This window comes from Copadichromis virginalis, linkage group LG9 (genome assembly GCF_057382275.1).
Source record: "Copadichromis virginalis isolate Kocher_CV1m ecotype Utaka linkage group LG9, C_Virginalis_male_GT1.1, whole genome shotgun sequence".
Taxonomy (NCBI): domain Eukaryota; kingdom Metazoa; phylum Chordata; class Actinopteri; order Cichliformes; family Cichlidae; genus Copadichromis; species Copadichromis virginalis.
The window spans coordinates 19,834,154-19,857,655 of record NC_140626.1 but is presented as its reverse complement, the minus strand read 5'-3'; the positions used below and the strand labels follow the sequence as shown (position 1 = coordinate 19,857,655).

The following is a 23,502-nucleotide window of genomic DNA, read 5'->3' as shown; positions in this document are numbered from 1 at the left end:
CATGCTCCCTCATCTTGAATGTCAAAAAACAGACTGCTGGCGTCCTATCGCTTGCAAAAATAGTGACCTTACAGTGGATGAATTACTGTCCTGTCAATGTTCTAGCTCAACTCTAATAAGCGCAGGATTGTTCACAGAAATAGGGAGGAAAAAAGATAGAAATCCTTTTGCAAGTCTGGGCTGTGACTATTTGCATGGTGATGAAGGCCCCGAGTGTTCTGCAGTGTTCAGATGTGAGTCCCTAACAATAGACCCTGTGTTTGTTCTTCTTCAGGAAGTTTGAGAAGAGCAGAAAAGGGGCAAAGAAGAAGAAGATAAGGGGAGGTCGTCAGTGGAGGGGATTACGCATTGTGAGGACTATGAGCATTTGCTTCTGCTATTGTGGTGACTGAATTGCTTTCCAGTACCAGGGTATTTAGTTAAGCAGATTGTGTTTTCTTACACTCAGCAATGATCTTTCTTGATGGCAGCTGGTGACAAGTGGCTTGGGTGACAGAAGAATTACACAAACAGGTAGGTGTGGTCTTGGTTGCTAAAGTGATTATCTTTTGTAAGAAGATAATTCGATGCAAGTTTATATATTCTCTAGAATAAGAAAAAAGAACACAAAGAATAACTTAGCTTGAAACATAAAAGCAGGGCACAGCTTCACTCCATGAATTCTAAATGAGCCCGTGGGTTCTGTGTATTAGTCACAGCAAGACATCTGTAAAGTTTTTGTTCTTTATAGATGGCTTTTGATGGAAAAATAGCTTCCTATGAAATATACTTTTTTATTCTATTGAGCAATTGACTCCTGTGTATATTCTACATTTTCAAATATTGAGTTAATGAAAAAGTAACAATTAAATAGATTATTATTACCTATAATGATGTGTGTTCAGTGTTTTGGGTCACTTATTTAAGGACAATAAACGCAGATATACAAATACCTGAATATACCAAAAACATTCTCACGATACAATTAAACAACCAAGAGAAAATAAAATTTATGTTATGTTAGCTGTTTATGTGAATGGACATGTGTGAATAAACAAGGACTAAATGCTGGGCCACTCAGTACGCTAAACTGATGATTAGTTGTAGGCTATGGAGGACCATGATTGCTAAAATTACAAACCAGTACAGAATGAAATAAATGACTCCATATATATGACATTTTATATAAATATATGCCTTCAAATGCCCAGAAATTAAAGTTAGAATAAAAATACACTTTATAAACTTATATAAAATGCTATTTTTTTTATTTTTATTTTTTAGCATTTGATCGCTATAAACTTATTTTCCAGTTTTCCATTCCAAAATTTTCCATTTCATCTGTTAATTTAATTATTTTAAACTGAATTTTTCCTGTATTAGTTTAACGTTCTGTATGCACCCCCACCACATTTCTTTATGTTTTTGTGCTGCATGATGCAAAGAGGGCTTGTCATTCAAAGTGTGTTATGAAATCAGACATCTGCCTCTTGTATAACAGAACAACTGATCAAGAAAATTCCATTATGACGACAGAACGCTGTCTTCATAATGGAATTTTGCTGATCAGTTTCAATAGTACACAAATAAAAGCTATTCTTGGGTTATGGTTTTTATTTTTGGTGTGAGAGGCAGCCAGGTCCAGATCCTGGATGCACCCCCAAATACATTCTGCTCCCTGAATCTAACCTATGAAATGCAACAACAGTGCTGCAAATCAAGACATTTTTTATAAAGTGAACATAAATACTCATAAAGAACAAATACAAATTAAGTAGATGAGACTCCTGATAAAAAACAAGAGAAGAAAACTTTCCAACAACCCCACAATTGAGTTATTAGATTCAAGATTCTTCCCTAAACTAATAATAGTAATTATAACTAATAAATAAACTAATCTAATCCAAAATTAATAACTGAAAACAAAACTGTTGGTAACTCCCAGCTCTAATTTCTAAGAGTCAGGAGTTACTAATATTGTTCTAATTTATCTATCAAGAGTAATGTTAATAGTTATAGTAAAAATTGTTGTCTAAAGGAAATCTAATAATTAATGAATAAAATTGCAAAAAGCACCTGAAGAATAACATCTGATGGATGTGAGGGAGGCAGACAGGAAGAACAGACGACCATGTTCCTTTTCTGGCTTTACATGTGGGCAGTTAAGCCTTCTATAGCCGATCAGCAGTAGGGATAAATCATTAGAGAGAGCAGTTTAATATGCATTAGAGAAAATACAGCAGGATGGTCAATGTACCAGTGCACAGGGGCATGTGTAAGAAATCCAAAAACACAATAATAAATTAAAAATGGATAAACTGATTCGTAACATGAAAATAACATGAAAATGGCACAGTAAATTAAATAATATAAAAGTAAATAAACACAAAGCAAGTCGTATCAATTCATGTATCAACTTGTAAATATATTCCTCAATGTTTGCATTTATTTTTAATGTCAAAAGTGATTAATTCAAAAGCATACTGACTTATTTATTCCATATGAGTCTGCCGTTTAAGTTATTTTCACTCAAAATATTTTCTCAAAATATATCTGATATCTTCAAGCTTGATGTAATACTTTTGTATCAAACTTTTTATTATAATGAAATAGAAATTCACTGATTCCTTTTATTTTATTTTGCAATAACTCTAGTAGTATCACTTAATTACTGTTGATGGAAAAGAAAGGAGAGAAATAACAGGATGTAGTGCTGTTGCTGATTACCGTCAATGGAAATTCGTGACATTTTGCTAAGCAGCAATGATTTCCACTTGTGCACATAATAAAATCAAACAAATTACTTACTAACAAGTACATGATGGCTTGACATTCCCTGGTTGTTCTAGTTCATTCTCTGGACTTGTTTGACACCCCGATTAGAAAACAAGTGCTACATGTCAGTGTTACTGTTTTATGGAGCTGAACAGTAAACAACCAAGTCCCATGGTAGGCTCCCAAATGACCAATTAAGGACATTTTGTCTTAGAAGCTTGATCTTAAAGAAGTGAGGCTTAACAGATGTTTTTTCTTAAAGATTTCAAACAGTTGTATTCAAAGTGTATTTCAGTGCTTCCTTTTCTCAGTTATCATACACGGCACCACGTAAGAAGATGATTGACGGTTTATGCTTGAAAACCACAATAATTAATTATCTCATGAAGCTAGTATTATTTAGCAGTTAGAATGAGCATTGTATATTGATACTGACATGTCATCCACAATGTCAAGTGAAAGCTGCTTTTTCTTTATTGCTGTGTTGCAACATTTGTGTTGGCACATTAGACACAATTTAATAGCATCCCGGAACCATTCCTACAAAAGAGCGTCATTTTATTAGCTAGAACACATCACCATATAGGAAAATGATGTGACGGTCTCAGCGCATCTAGTGCTTAACATTGTGAGACTGCAGCTCATTGTCATTCTGTCATGTGGTAGAGTAGCGTTCTGTACATACAGGCTACAGGAGGTCTGCTAGAAATGGGAAGAAGGCCTATTAGAGGTAATGAATGGCTGTCAACCACAGGGCACTCTGCATGTACAGCATGTCATGCAGAATGAGAATTTCTTCTGAAAGGAACCGTGGAGTCCAGTGATCTTTCTTTCTGTTTTCTTGTTTCACTGCTTTTTTCAGACCATATGCATACCTGTAAAAATTAATAACTATGAAATCATAATCAAATCATAATCTAAAAGTCTTTTATGTAGACTTTGGCAGGTTCACCGTTATTATCAAGTACTATTAAGATAGTTGTCACCCATGGACATACAGTGGGGCAAAAAAGTATTTAGTCAGCCACCGATTGTGCAAGTTCCTCCACTTAAAATGATGACAGAGGTCAGTAATTTGCACCAGAGGTACACTTCAACTGTGAGAGACAGAATGTGGAAAAAAAATCCATGAATTCACATGGTAGGATTTGTAAAGAATTTATTCGTAAATTAGGGTGGAAAATAAGTATTTGGTCACCTCAAACAAGGAAAACCTCTGGCTCTCACAGACCTGTAACGTCTTCTGTAAGAAGCTTTTCTGTCCCCCACTCGTTACCTGTATGAATGGCACCTGTTTGAACTCATCATCTGTATAAAAGACACCTGTCCACAGCCTCAAACAGTCAGACTCCAAACTCCGCCATGGCCAAGACCAAAGAGCTTTCGAAGGACACCAGGAAAAGTATTGTAGACCTGCAGCAGACTGGGAAGAGTGAATCTACAATAGGCAAGCAGCTTGGTGTGAAAAAATCAACTGTGGGAGCAATCATCAGAAAATGGAAGACATACAAGACCACTGATAATCTCCCTCGATCTGGGGCTCCACGCAAGATCTCATCCCGTGGGGTCAAAATGATCATGAGAACGGTGAGCAAAGATCCCAGAACCACACGGGGGGACCTGGTGAATGACCTGCAGAGAGCTGGGACCAAAGTAACAAAGGTCACCATCAGTAACACACTACAACGGCAGGGAATCAAATCCCGCAGTGCCAGACGTGTTCCGCTGCTGAAGCCAGTGCATGTCCAGGCCCGTCTGAAGTTTGCCAGAGAGCACATGGATGATACAGCAGAGGATTGGGAGAATGTCATGTGGTCAGATGAAACCAAAGTAGAACTTTTTGGTATAAACTCAACTCGTCGTGTTTGGAGGAAGAAGAATACTGAGTTGCATCCCAAGAACACCATACCTACTGTGAAGCATGGGGGTGGAAACATCATGCTATGGGGCTGTTTTTCTGCCAAGGGGACAGGACGACTGATCCGTGTTAAGGACAGAATGAATGGGGCCATGTATCGTGAGATTTTGAGCCAAAACCTCCTTCCATCAGTGAGAACTTTGAAGATGAAACGGGGATGGGTCTTCCAACATGACAATGATCCAAAACACACCGCCCGGGCAACAAAGGAGTGGCTCCGTAAGAAGCATTTGAAAGTCCTGGAGTGGCCTAGCCAGTCTCCAGACCTCAACCCCATAGAAAATCTGTGGCGGGAGTTGAAAGTCCGTGTTGCTCGGCGACAGCCCCAAAACATCACTGCTCTCGAGAAGATCTGCATGGAGGAATGGGCCAAAATACCAGCTACTGTGTGTGCAAACCTGGTAAAGACCTATAGTAAACGTTTGACCTCTGTTATTGCCAACAAAGGTTATGTTACAAAGTATTGAGTTGTATTTTTGTTATTGACCAAATACTTATTTTCCACCCTAATTTACGAATAAATTCTTTACAAATCCTACCATGTGGATTCATGGATTTTTTTTTCACATTCTGTCTCTCACAGTTGAAGTGTACCTCTGGTGCAAATTACTGACCTCTGTCATCATTTTAAGTGGGGGAACTTGCACAATCGGTGGCTGACTAAATACTTTTTTGCCCCACTGTATGTTTCACTTGCTCCTTAATGCTTGCTATTTACAGGCCTCGAGCTATTTTTTGGCCATATTATTTTCCCAGAATTTCATCAGTTATTTGTAGAAAGGCCCATCTTGTTAAATTGGCATTAAAAAAACATCTGTTGACCTGTGCACTATTTTGGCCACACTGATATCCTCGGGAAGATTTTGAGGCAGACTCCTTGGCATGTTGGCAGCTGAATAGTTGCTCAGACAAACATCATTGAGGGCTCTTCTCTAGTTTTCGCACAAGGCGTTCAGTTTGGGCGCATGCTTGGCAGCCCTATGAAAGACCATAACGGCTCACGATTCACTGGCCACTAATTGGAATGTCACTCCACGATGCTCGGAGATATGAATACGGCCTGTAAGGACATACATAAGCATAAACACATACTCTTTTTCACGTTCTGTATCGAAATTGAATTTAAGAAATAAAAGGCATCAGTAATTGATTTTACCAGCTCATTACAAATAGGTCTTGACAGCCAATTTACTTTTACAAGATTAAACATGAACACTATGAGCTGTTAAAGCATTAATACTGGAGCTACTCTAACTGCTACAACAACTTCCTGGGGTATAGTGCATATTTCCACGGGAACCAGCGATGCTAACAAACCATGCACTGCTCCTGTGCAGCAGTCTGTATTAAAGCATTCACATAGTGGGACTGTATATGTTATGTGGTTATATTGCAGTGTCAAAAAATCCTATTAAGAGAGTTTAGAATTATGGCTATTGTGAATTCTATCCCTTAATGAGAACTGATCCCACTGAGTGCTGATGTATGGTTTGCTGCTTGACCGGAGAGCAGTATAAAGTTAGGTTAAGGTTTAATGAGAAGATAAATAATTTGTGTTGCTTCACCATGTAGGACAGAAGTCAAAAATGAAAAGTGAAGTGAAAGAATTTCGAGTCTTTAATACATCTAAAATAATAAGGCAGAAAATAAAACTGGGGAAATTGTTGATAGACTATTATCAACTATAGTGGTTTCCCTGTGCAGCATAAAAGATAGATATTTATTGTCTCTAGTGGAAAAGAAAAACAACAGCATATTTAATTCCTATAAAGAGGATTGATGAATTTGTCCAAATTAAAGTCTTCTAACTTGAGCAATGCTGTCAGTGCAAGATAATGTATCTGTGTGGTCCTAACTAATTTGCTGTCTTGCCTGACTTTCATTGTCCTTACACTCTTGACCCTGATCTTGGTCCACATTATAATTGGTGCATCGATTTGACTCATAGTTTGTCAGAGGCATGTGTGTCTCTGTTTTCCATGTCTGGGCAGACATTGATCTAATTAGAAGTCTTCATTAGTCAGCTGCAGAGTGCAGTGTCATGCTTAAGGAATGATGTTCTGCCCCACCCCCGCCCTAGCCCCTTTCAGCACCACCATCACTATAACACAATACAGGCCCTTGTCTGGATTCAAAACAAAGGACTGTTTTCAGATGCTTTTGCAGGACTGCAGGATTATGAAAAAAAAAACAAAACGGTTCTCCTTTGATTTTCTATCTCAGATTTGTTAGATATCTGCTTTGTTGTTGTGCACTCATAGATATCAAACAGAACAGAAGTTGACAATATTTTTTATAAGAATCAACTTCCTAAATGCAGAACTGTATTTTAACAGCACTTTTAAATATTTCAACATTGTTAATAGTTAATCTTCAAGATGAGCTTGTTAACAAGTGTCAACAAGTGATTTGGTTATGTTTGCATTTTTATATGCAACCTCTTCTCATGCCTGGGGCATCAAATATTGCTGCTTGGCAAAACTCTGGCATCTCAAAATCAAACACAAGATGTTCTTTGGTATCTATACATGATGCGGTGGATGTAGGCAATAGCTACAGCTGTGTCTCCCAAATAATTACGTTTGGATGCTTGTAAAGGACCCCTTCCAGATAGCCATCTAAATATCCAGGGTACTGTATGCTTTGTAATTTTACATCAAATTTATGTAGAACCTACAATGTAGCCTGCTGCGGTTGCCATTATTTAAAGTTCTGTGTGAGGTGCCTCCACTGATCTACAATTTCTCTCTCTTCAAGTTGATACATCCTCTTTTTATCAATTTGCGTAATAGTGACAGAAGAGAAAATAGCATAGGAGGAAACAAGGAGGCTGATCACAGTCAATCACAGTTGACATGGAGACTGTGTTGACATGATGAGTTATATTTATAGGAAGTTTCACACTGGGTTAAGGCAAGTTTTGGCATAGATTTTCAGAAGGGTTTCTGGTTACGACATATCGATGGTGTATATATTTATCTCTAAACTTCAATCTTTTCCTAAATGTAACCTAATTAACTCTTGGTTATGCAGCCTAACAAAAACCTGACAAATTAATTTTTAATTGCAGTTTTTCGTGAAAGTAAAAAAATTATTTAAAGAAAAAAGAAACTGGTATGTGAAAGCCCCCAAATAGGACAATAGGACACAGAATTTAGCCACTACTTTTAATATAGCACAAATTCTATATCCAAGTACCTTCAAGTTGTTTTTGTGCATGTTTAGAATCCAATCGTCTAATTTACTAATCATCAGTTATGGCTTAGTTAATGCTATAGATTAGATTATCATTTATTAATCAAATAGAGATCCTCTCAATCATATTTACATACCGCTGACAAAAGACTGGCCTTTTTATTAACTAGAGTATGCAAATATTTTCAGGGTCAAAAGTAAATATATTTTGATTAGTTCTCTTTTAATATTCCAATTTTTAAAATGTACCTTTTAAATCATAAAGATAATATTTTACCACTGACAGTTTTTCAGTCTCTGTGCCCCACTGAGAAGTTCTTAGTGCAGACATTAATTAAATTGTTAACTTTTATTTTAGAGACATGGTCATGCATACAAACCACATCATAACAAGATGGGATGCAGCACTGCCAGGATCATGAATTATGGTGCTGGTGAATGAAGAATTTGTAACATGGACCAGTGAAACTACTATCCTCTGTCCACTATCCACGTGAAGTGCAGAGGAAATGTACGGATGGACTGTAAAAATGAGCATGCCGAGTGTTTTGGCTGTGGCGATGGTGTTTTTTATGATTCCTGGTGGGGTGCTGAGTGATATGAGAGGTACTCAGGGTCTGGAAGCCCAACAATTGGCTCAGGGGTCCACTCATTTGCACCGTCGCCTGAAGAGAGGCTGGATCTGGAAACAGCTGTTTGTCCCCGAGGAAGATCCTACTCCTCGTGTTATTGGCCAGGTACTGCTTCACATTGAATGTCTGCCATGTCCTTGATATGGTACTTCCCTTTGAAAATGCATGCTTTCTAGTTACCTCGAGAAAATATGCAAAATTAAAAAAAAAACAAAAAAAAAAACATTAATATACCTTCCTTTTCTTTTTGTAGCTCAAATCTGATTCTGATCAAGGTGAGTCTTCCATCAAGTACATATTATCAGGGGAAGGTGCTGGAGATGTGTTTGAAATAAACGAGTATACTGGGGAAATCCGGACACTGAAGAAGCTTGACCGTGAGGAAAAGGCGTTCTATGTGCTCCAAGCCCAGGCCATCAATAGATGGTCCAACGAACCAGAGGAGCCCCAGTCAGAGTTCATCATCACAGTGCAGGACATTAATGACAATGTCCCCCAGTTCCAGAATGAGCCATATGTGTCCAGCATTCCTGAGATGTGTCCAATTGGTATGTGTGAAAAAAAGTGAAAAAGTCCCTTTATGAAATGTTGAAAACACAGACACTAACTACATTTTAAAAGGTCATTTCTAACAGCCTTGGTTATGCTTTGTTAATGGTGTGCTTGTTAGAACACTTTTCACATTCTGATCTAGTGTTAGCAAGCTAATCTTGTGGCATTAGCATGCTCGTACTGGCATGTTGGCATTACAATTTAAACACGTCTTTGTCCAGGTCTAGCCTTTTTTTAAATTCAATAGTTTAGGACCAAAATTACCATCAGCTGTAGAGAGTCTCTAAATCTAAATCTCAGCTTTTACTACTTAATGTGTAAATAAGTATTAGTAATATTAGTGGTAATAGCAATATTCAACATACATGTACTTTTTATTGACTCTTATAAGAGAATTTCTAAGCTTCCACTTTGCTAGATGGCACTTCCTAGAAACAGTCAAGAATGAATGGGCTGTAGTTCAAAACCTTTCCGTAAGTATTAAGGACTCTTAATACTTACAGAGCCACGTTATTGCAATCGCTGCCTGTTGAACTTAGGAGAGAAATACTTAGGAGGCTGTTCTGTCACAATGAGTTGTAAATCTTTAACCCACTAATCAGCCTTCCTTTTAAGAATATCAACAAGAGCAAGAAGTCATTAGCATTTTTCACTTGAGTTTAGATTAATAATCAGTATTATAGTAGAAATTTTCTAAATTTCTTTCTTAAAATGGGGAAATAATTATTTCATACTTATACTATACAGGTCTTGCTCTTACTGACAGCTCAAAGCATTTTTACCTTTTATGTCAATCACTCTTCTTCACTGCTCCCTCCAAATTATTTTGTACAATTTCTGGTATTAATAGGACATGATGCCTAGATCTGTAAGGATCCGTCTTTTGTATTTAAAATATAAGTCACAAAAAGGAGTAATTTATTTGCAAATAAACTTTTTTCTGTCGTATTGATAAAAACTGACATGCTACTGAAATAAAATTTCTTAAATGAAATATTGACTGAAGACAATGAACAAAAGGTTATATGAATGTCTGTCAACTGTCCCTATTCAGGAAGTTAAAAATATTGGATTCTGTATGATAGCTCCAATGCCTTTATGGATAAATTTCTTAAATAATGTTATTATAACCACTGCCCTTTCATACCACAGACATTACCATTTCAATTTATATGTAATCTGCTTTAGCAGCATAATATCTAGCTCGTAATAAATCATAATGCATTTGACTCAGAAAGAGAAAGTGAGAGGTTGGAGTGAGGGCATTGTAAAATAAGAAATGCTGCGGTAAATCCCTGACTGTGTGAAAGACAGAGTGCTCTGTGGGAAGAAAGAACTAGATAGGGAAGAGGGCTGAGGGAGCAAAATATACTGTAAAAAGCAAAGCAAGGACAAGGATATGGTCAATGGAGAAAATGCGAGTAAGTGTGAAAGATGGACAGATAAAGGTGAATGAGAACGAAGGAGAGAAAACAAGCGGCACGTGGAGAGTGAGATGTCACAATAGGGCTGGAGAGGCTGTCACGCACACCTGCACCGCCTTACCGAGTGGTGAAAGGCCAAGGCTGCTTTGCCGCCCCCACCTTATCAACCCTTTTGCCTTAGTCAACATCCCTCCTCTAACCCTACCTCAACTATCCACCCTCTTCCATTTCCACTACTCCCCCCTGGAGCCAGTCAGACAGACCCTGCGGGACTATACTATAATCACTTTATTTCCCCATCGACTGGAACTGCTGCCTGAGCTTGTGTGATCTGATCCCCCCCCCCACAGGGACCACAGTGGCACAGGTGACAGCCACAGATGCTGATGATCCCATGTTTGGAAACAACGCCAAGCTCATCTACTCCATCCTGCAGGGGGAACCTTACTTCTCTGTGGAGCCAAAGACCGGTACATGATGCTGACAGATATAAAGTGTTTTAGTTTAAACTAGCCATTGTGTTTAATCAGGAAAATGTCCGATCTTCACTTTTGGCAAGTTTAACATTTCTTTTTAATTATAAGATTACATAAACTTACTTGGTAAATGTATCTCTAAGGCTTCAGTCACAGTCGAGTAAAATTGGACAGCAAACTGTGCAACCAGGAAACTGATGATTGGCAGTAATTGTGCTGCATTTGTTTTGCCGTCTGGGACCAATTGCTAGTAGTTGCAGTAACCACTTTCGTTCACAAGGCAATGGTTGCAACAGGCGCCTGGTGGGAGGCGAGCTCTCTTAGTCCAACTCAGATCAAGAACAACTCTAAATACTCTCAAAGAGATTGTCAATGGTTTGCAATAAATCACCATCCAATTTATAAACACTGATAGACTGCCAGCAGGTTGCAATCAGTCTCCCCCGATGAGCAGAACTCATCTGCTCCATCAAATAATAAAACACACAAACGTGAGTTACTTTAGTTTGTAGTAGCCTATTTACTGTAAACTAAGCTAAATTTAACTCTGACAAGCGTGTTTTATATATGTGATAGTTGTCAAAATAGTTATTGGACTCAGCGACTAATTAGCAAGGAGAGATGGGTCAAAGTGGTCCTCTTGCTTTTTACTTAGTTCTTTGTCTTAGAAAATGCAGCTATTACCTTCTCCCTTAGCTTTGAACCACAAATTTGTGCTGTTCTTGGGAGAATGTGGGTAATTATTAAAATCAACTAGCTGCCTCCATTTGTTTAGAAATGTATAAATTAAAAAACTGACCCTTTTAGATTTGAGAGAATGTGCCTGATGTGTAGATGTGTGGATTCTATGCAGTCTCCTTGTGGCACGTCCTCCCCTGACTTTGGTACAGCACTTCCCGTCTGATATAGATAGCAACAGATTTGAGATTTATCACAGTTAATCGGGGTATTTTCTCAAACAGACTGCATGTAAGTGCCAACTTGCATCAAGTTGGCACTTACATGATTCAGACTTGATTCACAGACTTGATTCAGTCAAAAACTGATAGCAGACGGATTCTGTCTCAGTGCCATTTCGGCATGTTTTATCACCATCTTGACTTGCTAACACCAGTTTGAAGATGGCAGCTAACTCTAAGTGGTCTTAGAGCTGGTCTCTGTCTTCGAAGCAACCATTTAAAAGGCAAGAAGATCATACGTCACATTCACAGTCGCACTAATTTTCATCATATACAACCACTTTTTCCCTAGAATGACTGGAGCCTAAAAGAGCTATTGACAGATTTAGCTACTAGGCCAGCTAGACAAGTTCATCCTGTGACAGACAATGGATTTTACTAATGCCCACATGCATCCTCGCTATTTTCTTGTGTAAATCCGAGGTCAGTTACAGCACTTCCCACACATGTTATTGACCTTAACTGTAATAAGTTGGGGGAGGGCATCACCGGCATGGAATAAAATATTTTAATGCAAATTACTGCACTATGCAAAAGTCCAAATATGACTTTTTAGAAAGCAAATTGTTAGTTCAATTGAATATTGTTCTCATGTTGTTGCTAAGGATTGTCTCATTGCACTGAAGTCACACTGGGTTAAATATTTACACTTGGGTTTTAAGGGGTATTTTTATTTATTTTTTCTTTACGGGTTGTACGGAAGCCCCAAACGCAATTTCATTGTTCTTTGACAATGACAATAAATAAATACTTGACTTGACTTGATATATATATATATATGTATATATATATATTTTTTTGTTTAACTCCATCCAACTTCACAGAGCATGTTTGATCTTTTCATAGTAAAAATGGAGAATATGAAAATGTTTACGTCATTTCAACACAAGATTCAGTGAACATGATATTGAGATAAATTCAAATCCACAAATGGCCTATAAATTTGTCGGGTCAATCTAATTTGTTTGATTTAAATTGTTTACTGTTTACTGTTGCCCTCATCTTCCAGTTTGCCCAGACAGAGGAAGCATTAAGTCATCTGAAAGCCCTCTTAATATTCCTTTTTGTGCTGATTAAATTTGAAGACTGGACATTTATTGTGATGCAGTTTTACTGCACATTTTGCACAGCGCGCTCAAGTGCAACTTCAGGCAAAGTTTGTTTACTTACAGTTGATTGTAAAAAAAACAAAACAAAGCAAAAAAAATCACCCACAGATATATTTAATGCTGTCTTAATGAACCAAAGACTCCTCTTGGCCCCCTCCTCCTCTCTCCCTGTCTTATCTACCTGCAGGGATTATTGTAACATCTTGGCAAAATATGGACCGTGAAGCCAGAGAGCAGTACCAGGTGGTGGTGCAGGTGAAGGATATGCTGGGTCTCAGCGGCGGTTATTCCTCTTCCACTACGGTTACGGTCAGCTTGACTGATGTCAATGACAATGGACCCACATTCCAGCAGCGTGAGTCACAGATATGACTCACAGTGATGCAAACATTGGGCCATACACAGTGAGGGAATCAATGAAAGAGTACAAAGCACTGCAGTCTGTGAGGACATGTTTAATATTATACCCATGAGCTATTTATTTGATCACACTTCTCCGGCTCGGGTGGGTGGTTTGTGCTGCATTCAGCTGTCTGTTATTCAGCCAGCAGCCAAAATTAAAAGATGGCAGGCTTGAGAGACGAATGAGAGAGAGTGAAGGAGACAGCAAAGGCGATTGGGATGTTTTGCTCATTTTGCGCTTGTGTACATGTTCCATACACTGGATGAATTTAATCATTCACACACGAGAGGACATTTGTCATGACCTTTGGAAGCAAACCTAGCTTTCCCAGTGATAAACCCCACTAAATGAATGCCGTGGGAAGAAATCAATTCTGTAGGACTGAGACAGCAAGAATGATACCTTTAACTATTAATGTCACATTCACATTCATTGAATGTGTCCCATGGATTTTATGTTCAGTCAAAAGGCCTTTTAAATATTGTATGGCCACACTTTGCTTTGAACCATGTCCTGTGTTTTGTCACGTAATTGCAAATTATTATCGGCACAGTTTTTTTTTCTTCACAAGCAGCTGGTTTCCTGTCGAGTGTCGAGTTCCACCCAGTTGTGGCAGCCATCCAAATGGAGTTGCTCAAAGACACAATCACATTTTCTCATCTTCTTATTACAGTTAGGCTGGGATTATGTGTTGCCACAACTTATCTTTGACTCACACAAATTGACCCTCCACCACAATGTTCTTCCTTCTTATCACTTTATAGACAAGCAGCCTCTCTTGACTAGCTATTAACAAGTTACTGTCAAGTTCTGTATACTGTGTTCGGGTGGAGAAACTTTTTCATTTGTTGTTTTTTGCTCCAAATTTAGCAACTTTTCAAAGTGTCATTGCAGACAGCACAAGTACCAGTTTGGTATCAACTAAATTTTGTATTCCTTTTAATATCCTGTTCCAAGGTTCATCTTCTGAGCCCAATGGCATCAAAATGATTCACAGAAAATATTCTTGTTTCTTCAGACCTTTACACCTTTGCTGTCCCCGAAAACGCAGCCATCGGCACCACAGTAGGCAGAATCATGGCAGAGGATGGAGACACTGGCATCAATGCCAAAATGACCTACAGTCTGGAGGGTGAACTGGAAGAAAGCACTTTTATCATTAAAACAGACCCAGTAACACAAGAGGGAGTGATTCTACTGGCCAAGGTGAATCCCTTTACAATATCTACCTCGAATATTTCGATTCTCTGTGAATATCTGTGTGTGTGTGTGTGTGTGTGTGTGTGTGTGTGTGTGTGTGTGTGTGTGTGTGTGTGTGTGTGTGCATTCTATAAATCTATAGCTGCGTATGAAAATGTAAAATCGGCAGAGCAGGTTGGTACTTGAAACATTCTGGTTTCTGTTTGAAGTCTGCAAATAATCTAAATTTACCAGTCACTTTTAAGCAAGCTTTGGTTACATACAGTTAAACAGTTCAAGTGGAGAGTAAAGGGTAGATTGCATTTGTTGAACAACAATCTCAAAACTACCAGCTATACTCAATGATCTTTGCATGGCACAGGAAACCCTGAGCTTCTATTCAGATATGCTTTCTACAAAAAAAGAAGAAATGGCTGTTGTTTTGGAGAGGCTAAACCAAACAACTAACCCAAGATTTGTGTGTGTGTCTGTGTGTTTGTCTAGCCACAAGTCCTTCTCTGGGTTGGGCATTTGGGTACAGCAGTACTTGAAAGTACTTTGTGTTAAAACACAATAACATAAAACATTGAAATATTGAGAATAAAGTTTTAAATTTAAGCTAATGGCACTAATGTCATTAGTGTACAGCTGCTGGACCTTCTACAAAAGGCCTTGTGTAGATGACTTAGTAGATGAGTAAACAAGCCTGGAAGACTTGGCTTCATTTGTGCATTGTGAAATAGGTAAAAATGGTGAGATGGAAGGATTTTGATGGTTACACCTTTGTGCAGTACAGAAGGGATGATGCTGTATCAGACAATCGGGCTGCAGCTGATGACATTTCTCAAGTCCAGAAGAACCCAAGTACACACAAGAATGCATATTGAGATGGATGAAGGGAGTTGACCTTATTCTCGACATTTCCGCTTTATTCTCAAAAGAGTGTTTCAACTTTATCCTCAAAATTTCAACTTCATTCTCAATATGAATAATAAAAAACGTCTTTTGACTATTTTTGTTTCTTAAGGTGGCTCTAATAACAATCAAAATTGATTGGTGTTACATATTAATATTAAGAACCAGAAATTGCATTAAAGTATTCATATCTCACGAAAACAAAAAGGATCACTATAGTCAGTTGCAGGAAAATGTGAAGGGACAGCAAACAACACACACGTACATATATATGAATGGCATGTGTCAGTATAACCAAGCATTTGCACTAAACATACACGAGCCTAACTTTTCTTATAATCTGTTTTCAGTCAGTGCTCATAGTTAAGCTAAATGTCATGTTTCACTCCTTTGCAAACTGTCAGACTCCTGTGTCTATTGACAGACTGTGATTGACAGCCAAAGCATGCTGTGCAAATGATCAGCAACTGCTTCAACAGAACCAAGCCAAAGGGTGGTCCAAACCTGTGTGATATTGTCTGTGTGTGTGTTTATTTATTTATTTATTTTTCAGTGAAATAATCACATCTTGTTGCAAAACCACAACCACAAGGCCAATTAATCTATTGGTTAATTCAGAGAACATTGAAAAGTTATTGACCGAATTAGTTCAAATTAATAACAAAAATCAGTTCCTGAATACCGTTAATACACTTATATAGAATGAAGACTGCTGTCTGGGTGTTGGTGAACTTATGATTTCACCTTATTCACTTTACTTTTTCACACTTATATGCAATACCTCTCTCAATTATAGAACAGGAGATTTCAATTTAGATGCCGTGATCATGAAATAAAATAACAAACATTATTGACTCTGTTTCTGAATCATCCTGGGAAAGTGGTAATGGTTTGCATGCTGTTTTCTTATTACTAGCAGCATGTTAATCAAAACTGCAGCATTATTTAAGTGCATACTCACAGCTGGTAGCATATTGACACTAACTAAACAAGTCCAACATCCAGTCGCAGTCATGTCCTGCTCTCCTCAGAAAAAATTATCTGTTTTACATACAACTTTCTTTGTTTTTCAAAAGTTGTATCTGTTTGATTTAATTGTGATAAATTATGTTTTTTTTATTCTTCTTGTAACAACCTCTGTTCTAATACAAGCTATAAAAAGTTGAGTATTTCTTTCCTTCGCAGCCTTTGGACTTTGAAGTTAAGAGACGTTTCGACATGACCGCTGAGGCGGTCAATGACCACGTGGACACTCGTTTTCTGAGTTTGGACGACTTCACTGATAGGACGACAGTGAAAGTCATTGTGAAAGATGAGGATGAGCCACCTGTTTTCCTCTCGCCAGTCTACGAGTGGAAACTTCCTGAAAATGCAGCTGTGGGAACTGTGGTTGGCAGCGTTAGTGCTAGAGACACTGACACTGTCAACAATCCCATCAGGTAATGTGAACTGTCTAAACCAGGAAGAATGGCATATGCCATCCGACTACCAGTACGATAATGATAAGGTAGATACCCAAGCTGGCATGGGCTGAGCATCTTTAGACAGCTTCCTCCACAGGGTGAAAAATCATTTCATTTCAAATAGTGTTACCGGTTCGGTGCATCCATTTTTACCCTTGATCTCTGGATACCCTGTACATGGTCATATTTATCTCATATTACTTTAGTAGGAAATGAGCCCTGCTGAATAAATCATGACAGTTTTTTTTTTAACCTCACAGGCTTTTCTATCTATTGCCGTGGTATTATCACAAAGCAACGTTGCTAGGACGTGGGAATGTAATAAAGCACCATACGAGGTGGCATATGGAATTGAGATTTGCAGTCATTTGCAAGTGGGGCACGTTGCAAAGGAGACAGCCGCACTACTGGTGCCTGTAGTCCATCTCAGCAGAGCTTAAGAATGGCAGGTGCTGCATATCATCTTCAGCCTAGCGTCTATTACTGTCCCTTTGGTGACAGTGTCTCATTGATTAATAAATTCAGGCTGACATTTTAGTGGTTTCCGCAGTTCTAGTAAATATGATTAAAGTTGCTGTGGTCAAATTCCCCATGCTGTTATCAGCAAAGTAGCTCACAGAAAGATTGCATTACTCTGATATCCTAATTTACCAGGTTGTTCTAATCACTTTTTATTAAGAGTCCAATGATGATGAGAAAGTGGTATACAATAAAAATGGCCTGGTTTGCTTGTGATAGTTACATTCATGCTGCCTGACGATTATTTTGACAAAAAATTGTAGATCAACTTGTCACCCATTACCAGCAAACATGCCACAAAACATAATATCATGCAAGGCAGCTATTATTTAATTGCCATAAAAGCTTGTCTCTTTTTCCATGGTTACAAATTTCCATGTCTACCTGCTTTTACCTTCTATTTATACACTTATGTCAAAACAGAAAATGTCTTTGGTCAGATTAAAAATAATATTCATTTTAAATAACTGTGAAAATACAATGCCATCTGCATGAGGTGCTTTGTTTTCACAGTGTTGTTGTCGCTGTGTCAGACTAGCTCGTGTGTGTACTTGCTTTGTTGGATATCTGTCAACTGATTAAAAAATTGAGCAGTTTGCCTAATTAATCTCCCTGTGGTATCGCAATGTTTTGTTTGCCCAGAAAACAACCTTTCCTTCTAAATGGTATGTCTCCGTGATTTTTCTTCCAGATACTCTGTTGACAAAAGGAGCGATACCACAAAAGCTTTTAAAATAGACCCAAACAATGGAACGATAACTGTCGCTAAGTCTTTGGACAGAGAGACTGCAGCCTGGCACAATGTGACAGTTGAAGCTAAGGAAACAAGTAAGGAGAGTTTCATGTTTTTTATAAGAGCGTATGGTAATGTTAATGGTTGACTTATGGCACAATTATTCCCAAACGTGTGCAAAATATGTTCCAGCAATTTGCTGATGAGAAATCTACTATAGCAGAGATTCACAAACAGGGTTTTCAAACACTGGACAGTGGATTGTTGTTTAAAATATGGAATTAAAAGCAACAAATAAATAGCTTGACTTTTAATTCCATTGACTTTAAAAATGTGTCCTTATTCATTTACTCAGTCATTCGTTTTCTGCTACCATGTACTAATCGCCAGCAGGTCATGTGATGGACAGAGGTTTCTTGTTAAATCACAACCCAACAGTATCTTAGCTTCTCCTTCACCCACTCACTCATCGACTCTCCGTCACTCCTTAGACACCAGAGTGTCAGGACTGAGAGATATATTCATGGAGTGTGTTATTCCACTTCTTCATGGAGTGTGTCATTTAGCCTCAGTCACACAGGCCTAGAGACTGTCATCTGGCAGCAAACCAGTTGGGTAAGGACAAATGTGTATTCCCTGACCAGTTGTGAGTGGTTGCTGGAGGTCGCTGTAAAATCATTTGGTAAAGTCCTATTCATACAGGCTTAGAGACGAGTCCGTCACCATCTGCTGACCACTACTGCCTGAAGAAAAGTATGTATTCTGCAACTGGTTGACAACAGGTTGCTGTCGTGAAACTGGTCGCAAAGAGGTATACAGTGGTGTGCTGAAAACCTCCTTTTGAGGGCTTTGGTAGATAGCGGATTGCCACGGTGACCTGTAGTTAAACTACTCACCAAGTGGTCGTGAAACCAAGAAATGAGTGATGCAAATTGGAAGTGAAGACTGTTAGCCTGAAAAAGTAAATTTTGAAATGTGTTGATTGCAGTGGTGATGCCACAACATTAACTTTAAAAGTAAATGTTCTGCATTTTCATTTTGCTTCACACTTTTTCAAGCTTCACTACAGCAAAGTAAATGACATGCAAGTTATGCACAACAACGGCAATATGCTGGCAACCAAAGCAATCAAAATTATTTTTAGGCGCCGCAACCTGTTTGTAACTGATTTTATCCAGCTGGTCTTGTGTTAAAATTCTATCTTCATGCTGTCTTCGTGGTAAAAGATAATGTCATATTTTTGTCATTCTTTTGCAGAAAAGAAAAAAAGAAAGAAAAACAATTACATCTCCACTCTCAAAAGTCTACAACTTTTGAAGAGTAGAGATATTACAAGTTGTAAAAAAAAAAAAAAAGCTTGCAGGAAAAAGTCAAATTTGATATATTTTCGTTTCTACCTACTAGTCGTTCAGTTTCCATCTCACAGACCAGTGGGTGCACCTCAGAAAAAAATGTTGGGAACAGCTAGTGTAGACTGGAGCCTTAAATTTCCATAATAGGTATAACTGTTTACTGTTGAATCGTTTATTTTGTTTTGGTGAAAGCAGTGTGATGCTGGTGCCCGTTTTTTCCCCCACATTCCTAAAGCTAGAAGACAGAAACATTTCTCAGTCTTAAGTGTTATTTTGACAGAGCTTTTACAAAGCATTTATGATACATGGACCCAGTGGACTCCAGCAAATGTCTATCTTCACTACTGCAGCGCAGAACCATTTATCCTCCTCTGTGGTGGTGTTCATCAAAGTACTGGACATAAACGACAATGTGCCAAGGCTTGCAAGAGATTACCAGCCATATATCTGTGAGGGGACGCAGGCAGGAGAAGTATGTATATTATGATGCACTGATGTTCACGATTTACTACACTGCAGAGTGGAAAGCTGAATATACATGAATGTGAACTGTAAAAGTTGTCATATTGTGTCCTATAGTATTTCTATCTATCTATTGATCTTCTTTACATTTTGGTTCCAAAGAGCCAGACTTGAAAATGGGAAATAGCTGTATTGACACAACACAGACTGAACTTTCTGAGGCAAGCTTTCTTGTTATTTTTTTTAAGTAGTATTGGGAAAGGTTTTCTGTAGATAGTTTTTCTTGACTTGCCACTTTTATGCCGTCCGATTATCCAGATAACTCAACATTTTTGGTGCAAAACATACTATGTATGTCAACCTGTGTTATCTTTGGCATTTTTCCTAGATTCATTAAAGAAATGAGAGCTACATTGGTTCATCCCTTCAATATTGTGGTTTTTGAATGATTCATAGGTAAATGTTAAGACTGTTAAAACTGGATTGAAATTAGGGTCTACCTTAAAATATAAAGTACCTTGATGCAACTGTTGTTGTGATTTGGCGCTGTATAAATTAAAATTGAATTGTAAATGAGTGAAAAAGCAGCCAGTGTCCAAAGACAATTACTGAAAGAAGGCCTTGTGAACTATTGCTAAAGCCAACTTCAATAATTGACAAATAAGTCTGGCTCCTTGGAAGCAAAATACAAAGAACAGAACTGTGATTCTCAACTTATATATATATATATATATATATATATATATATATATATATATATATATATATATTAGAGATGGCACGATACCACTTTTTTATGTCCGATACCGATACCGATATCATAAATTTGGATATCTGCCGATACCGATATGAATCCGATATAGTGTTTTTTAATCAACAAAACTGTTTTTTAAAATATCTTGCTGCATTTTGCAAGTCTGCAAGTTCATACTCAAGTTTAAAACAACAACTACACTAAAGCTATTCTGTTATACCTGTATACAAAAAAAATATTTCATAGTTCAGCAATACTGATCAATCTAATAAACTTAGACCTACACCATCCTCCCTATTCTGGTATTTTAAAGAGTACTTAGCGTAAATATTAAGCAACCTAACTAATAGGGTTCCAACTCCCAGCAACAACAAACATAAATAAATAAAAAATAAGGAACCACCCCTCACGCTCCACCTCATGATGCTTAATCGACGTAATCAACCTTAATTTGATGCAGTGTGAAAAAAAATGCACAGAAATCAATTATTTTTCAAGAAATATTAAATAGATTCAACATCTTTCTTCAACAAAATTGCAGACTGCACAGATGGTACCTTCCCAAAGTAAAAAGTACTATAGCTTACTAGGGTATATATTAGACTTAATAGTCACTATATACAGTAATTGACTTCTATTCATTTTACATCAAATTAAAACTTTGGGTGTCAGATAATTATTTATTAAAAGCTCGACATTTTAAATGAGAATAAGAAAGAAAAGTATGTCTTTGTGCCCCCTTTTCCCTGTTCATGCCCTGTCGGCCCCCCTGGCTAAACTTTGGTAGATCCGCCCCTGCACAGTTACCAGCGTCAGCTATGTAGAAAAAGATCCTGGAGTAGAAAGTAATATTAAATAAATTCTAACAACAGCTTATCAAGCTTAAACGTTCTGCTGTTGTTCAGCCGCTGGTTTCCTCTTTCTGGTGCAAAGTGGGCCAAAAACAAACAAGAGAGACGGACTCGCGACAGAAAAGCCGATCAGCTGATCATTTAAGCAGTTTCACGATTGAAGTAGCAGCAAGAAGAGGCAGTCGCTTGTTAAGCTTAACGCAGGAATGCTTTACAAACATTCAGAGATGGACTTACACACTTGCTTTACTTCTCTCGGGGATAACTTTGTCGGAGATGAAATGCCAGGTTGCTAGCGAAGCTCCAAATGCTATCCAGACCACCGACAGGTCCGGCATGCCACAGCTGCTCTATCACGTGATGCATACTGCTCCGACTGCTAACGTTCTGAGGTGAGTTACGGCGTGTTGCAAGTTTTGCGAGGTGCTTTCGTGATATTTAATGGATCGGATTACATTTTTTATTTTTCTCCGATATCCGATCCAGTAATTTAGGTCAGTATCGGACCGATACCGATACGTAATATCGGATCGGTCCATCTCTAATATATATATATATATATATATATATATATATATATATATATATATATATATATATATATATATATATATATATATATATATATATATATATACACATACATACATACAGTGGGGCAAAAAAGTATTTAGTCAGCCACCGATTGTGCAAGTTCCCCCACCTAAAATGATGACAGAGGTCAGTAATTTGCACCAGAGGTACACTTCAACTGTGAGAGACAGAATGTGAAAAAAAAAAATCCATGAATCCACATGGTAGGATTTGTAAAGAATTTATTCGTAAATCAGGGTGGAAAATAAGTATTTGGTCAATAACAAAAATACAACTCAATACTTTGTAACATAACCTTTGTTGGCAATAACAGAGGTCAAACGTTTACTATAGGTCTTTACCAGGTTTGCACACACAGTAGCTGGTATTTTGGCCCATTCCTCCATGCAGATCTTCTCGAGAGCAGTGATGTTTTGGGGCTGTCGCCGAGCAACACGGACTTTCAACTCCCGCCACAGATTTTCTATGGGGTTGAGGTCTGGAGACTGGCTAGGCCACTCCAGGACTTTCAAATGCTTCTTACGGAGCCACTCCTTTGTTGCCCGGGTGGTGTGTTTTGGATCATTGTCATGTTGGAAGACCCAGCCTCGTTTCATCTTCAAAGTTCTCACTGATGGAAGGAGGTTTTGGCTCAAAATCTCACGATACATGGCCCCATTCATTCTGTCCTTAACACGGATCAGTCGTCCTGTCCCCTTGGCAGAAAAACAGCCCCATAGCATGATGTTTCCACCCCCATGCTTCACAGTAGGTATGGTGTTCTTGGGATGCAACTCAGTATTCTTCTTCCTCCAAACACGACGAGTTGAGTTTATACCAAAAAGTTCTACTTTGGTTTCATCTGACCACATGACATTCTCCCAATCCTCTGCTGTATCATCCATGTGCTCTCTGGCAAACTTCAGACGGGCCTGGACATGCACTGGCTTCAGCAGCGGAACACGTCTGGCACTGCGGGATGTGATTCCCTGCCGTTGTAGTGTGTTACTGATGGTGACCTTTGTTACTTTGGTCCCAGCTCTCTGCAGGTCATTCACAAGGTCCCCCCGTGTGGTTCTGGGATCTTTGCTCACCGTTCTCATGATCATTTTGACCCCACGGGATGAGATCTTGCGTGGAGCCCCAGATCGAGGGAGATTATCAGTGGTCTTGTATGTCTTCCATTTTCTGATGATTGCTCCCACAGTTGATTTTTTCACACCAAGCTGATTGCCTATTGTAGATTCACTCTTCCCAGTCTGGTGCAGGTCTACAATAC

At 38.3% G+C, this 23,502-nt stretch overlaps 1 protein-coding gene across 1 annotated transcript in view; it reads left to right on the top strand.

The window, feature by feature from the left end:
• The first annotated feature begins 315 nt into the window (after positions 1-315).
• cdh19 (cadherin 19, type 2) overlaps positions 316-23,502 on the top strand; it is a 34,951-nt gene continuing 11,764 nt past the window's right edge. The window contains exons 1-9 of the mRNA XM_085468084.1: positions 316-513; positions 8,226-8,604; positions 8,753-9,047; positions 10,826-10,945; positions 13,207-13,374; positions 14,441-14,628; positions 16,702-16,955; positions 18,190-18,326; positions 19,934-20,055. Coding sequence (XP_085324210.1) covers positions 8,377-8,604; positions 8,753-9,047; positions 10,826-10,945; positions 13,207-13,374; positions 14,441-14,628; positions 16,702-16,955; positions 18,190-18,326; positions 19,934-20,055 — 1,512 coding nt within the window. The 5' untranslated portion in view covers positions 316-513; positions 8,226-8,376. The remainder of the gene's footprint in view (positions 514-8,225; positions 8,605-8,752; positions 9,048-10,825; positions 10,946-13,206; positions 13,375-14,440; positions 14,629-16,701; positions 16,956-18,189; positions 18,327-19,933; positions 20,056-23,502) is intronic.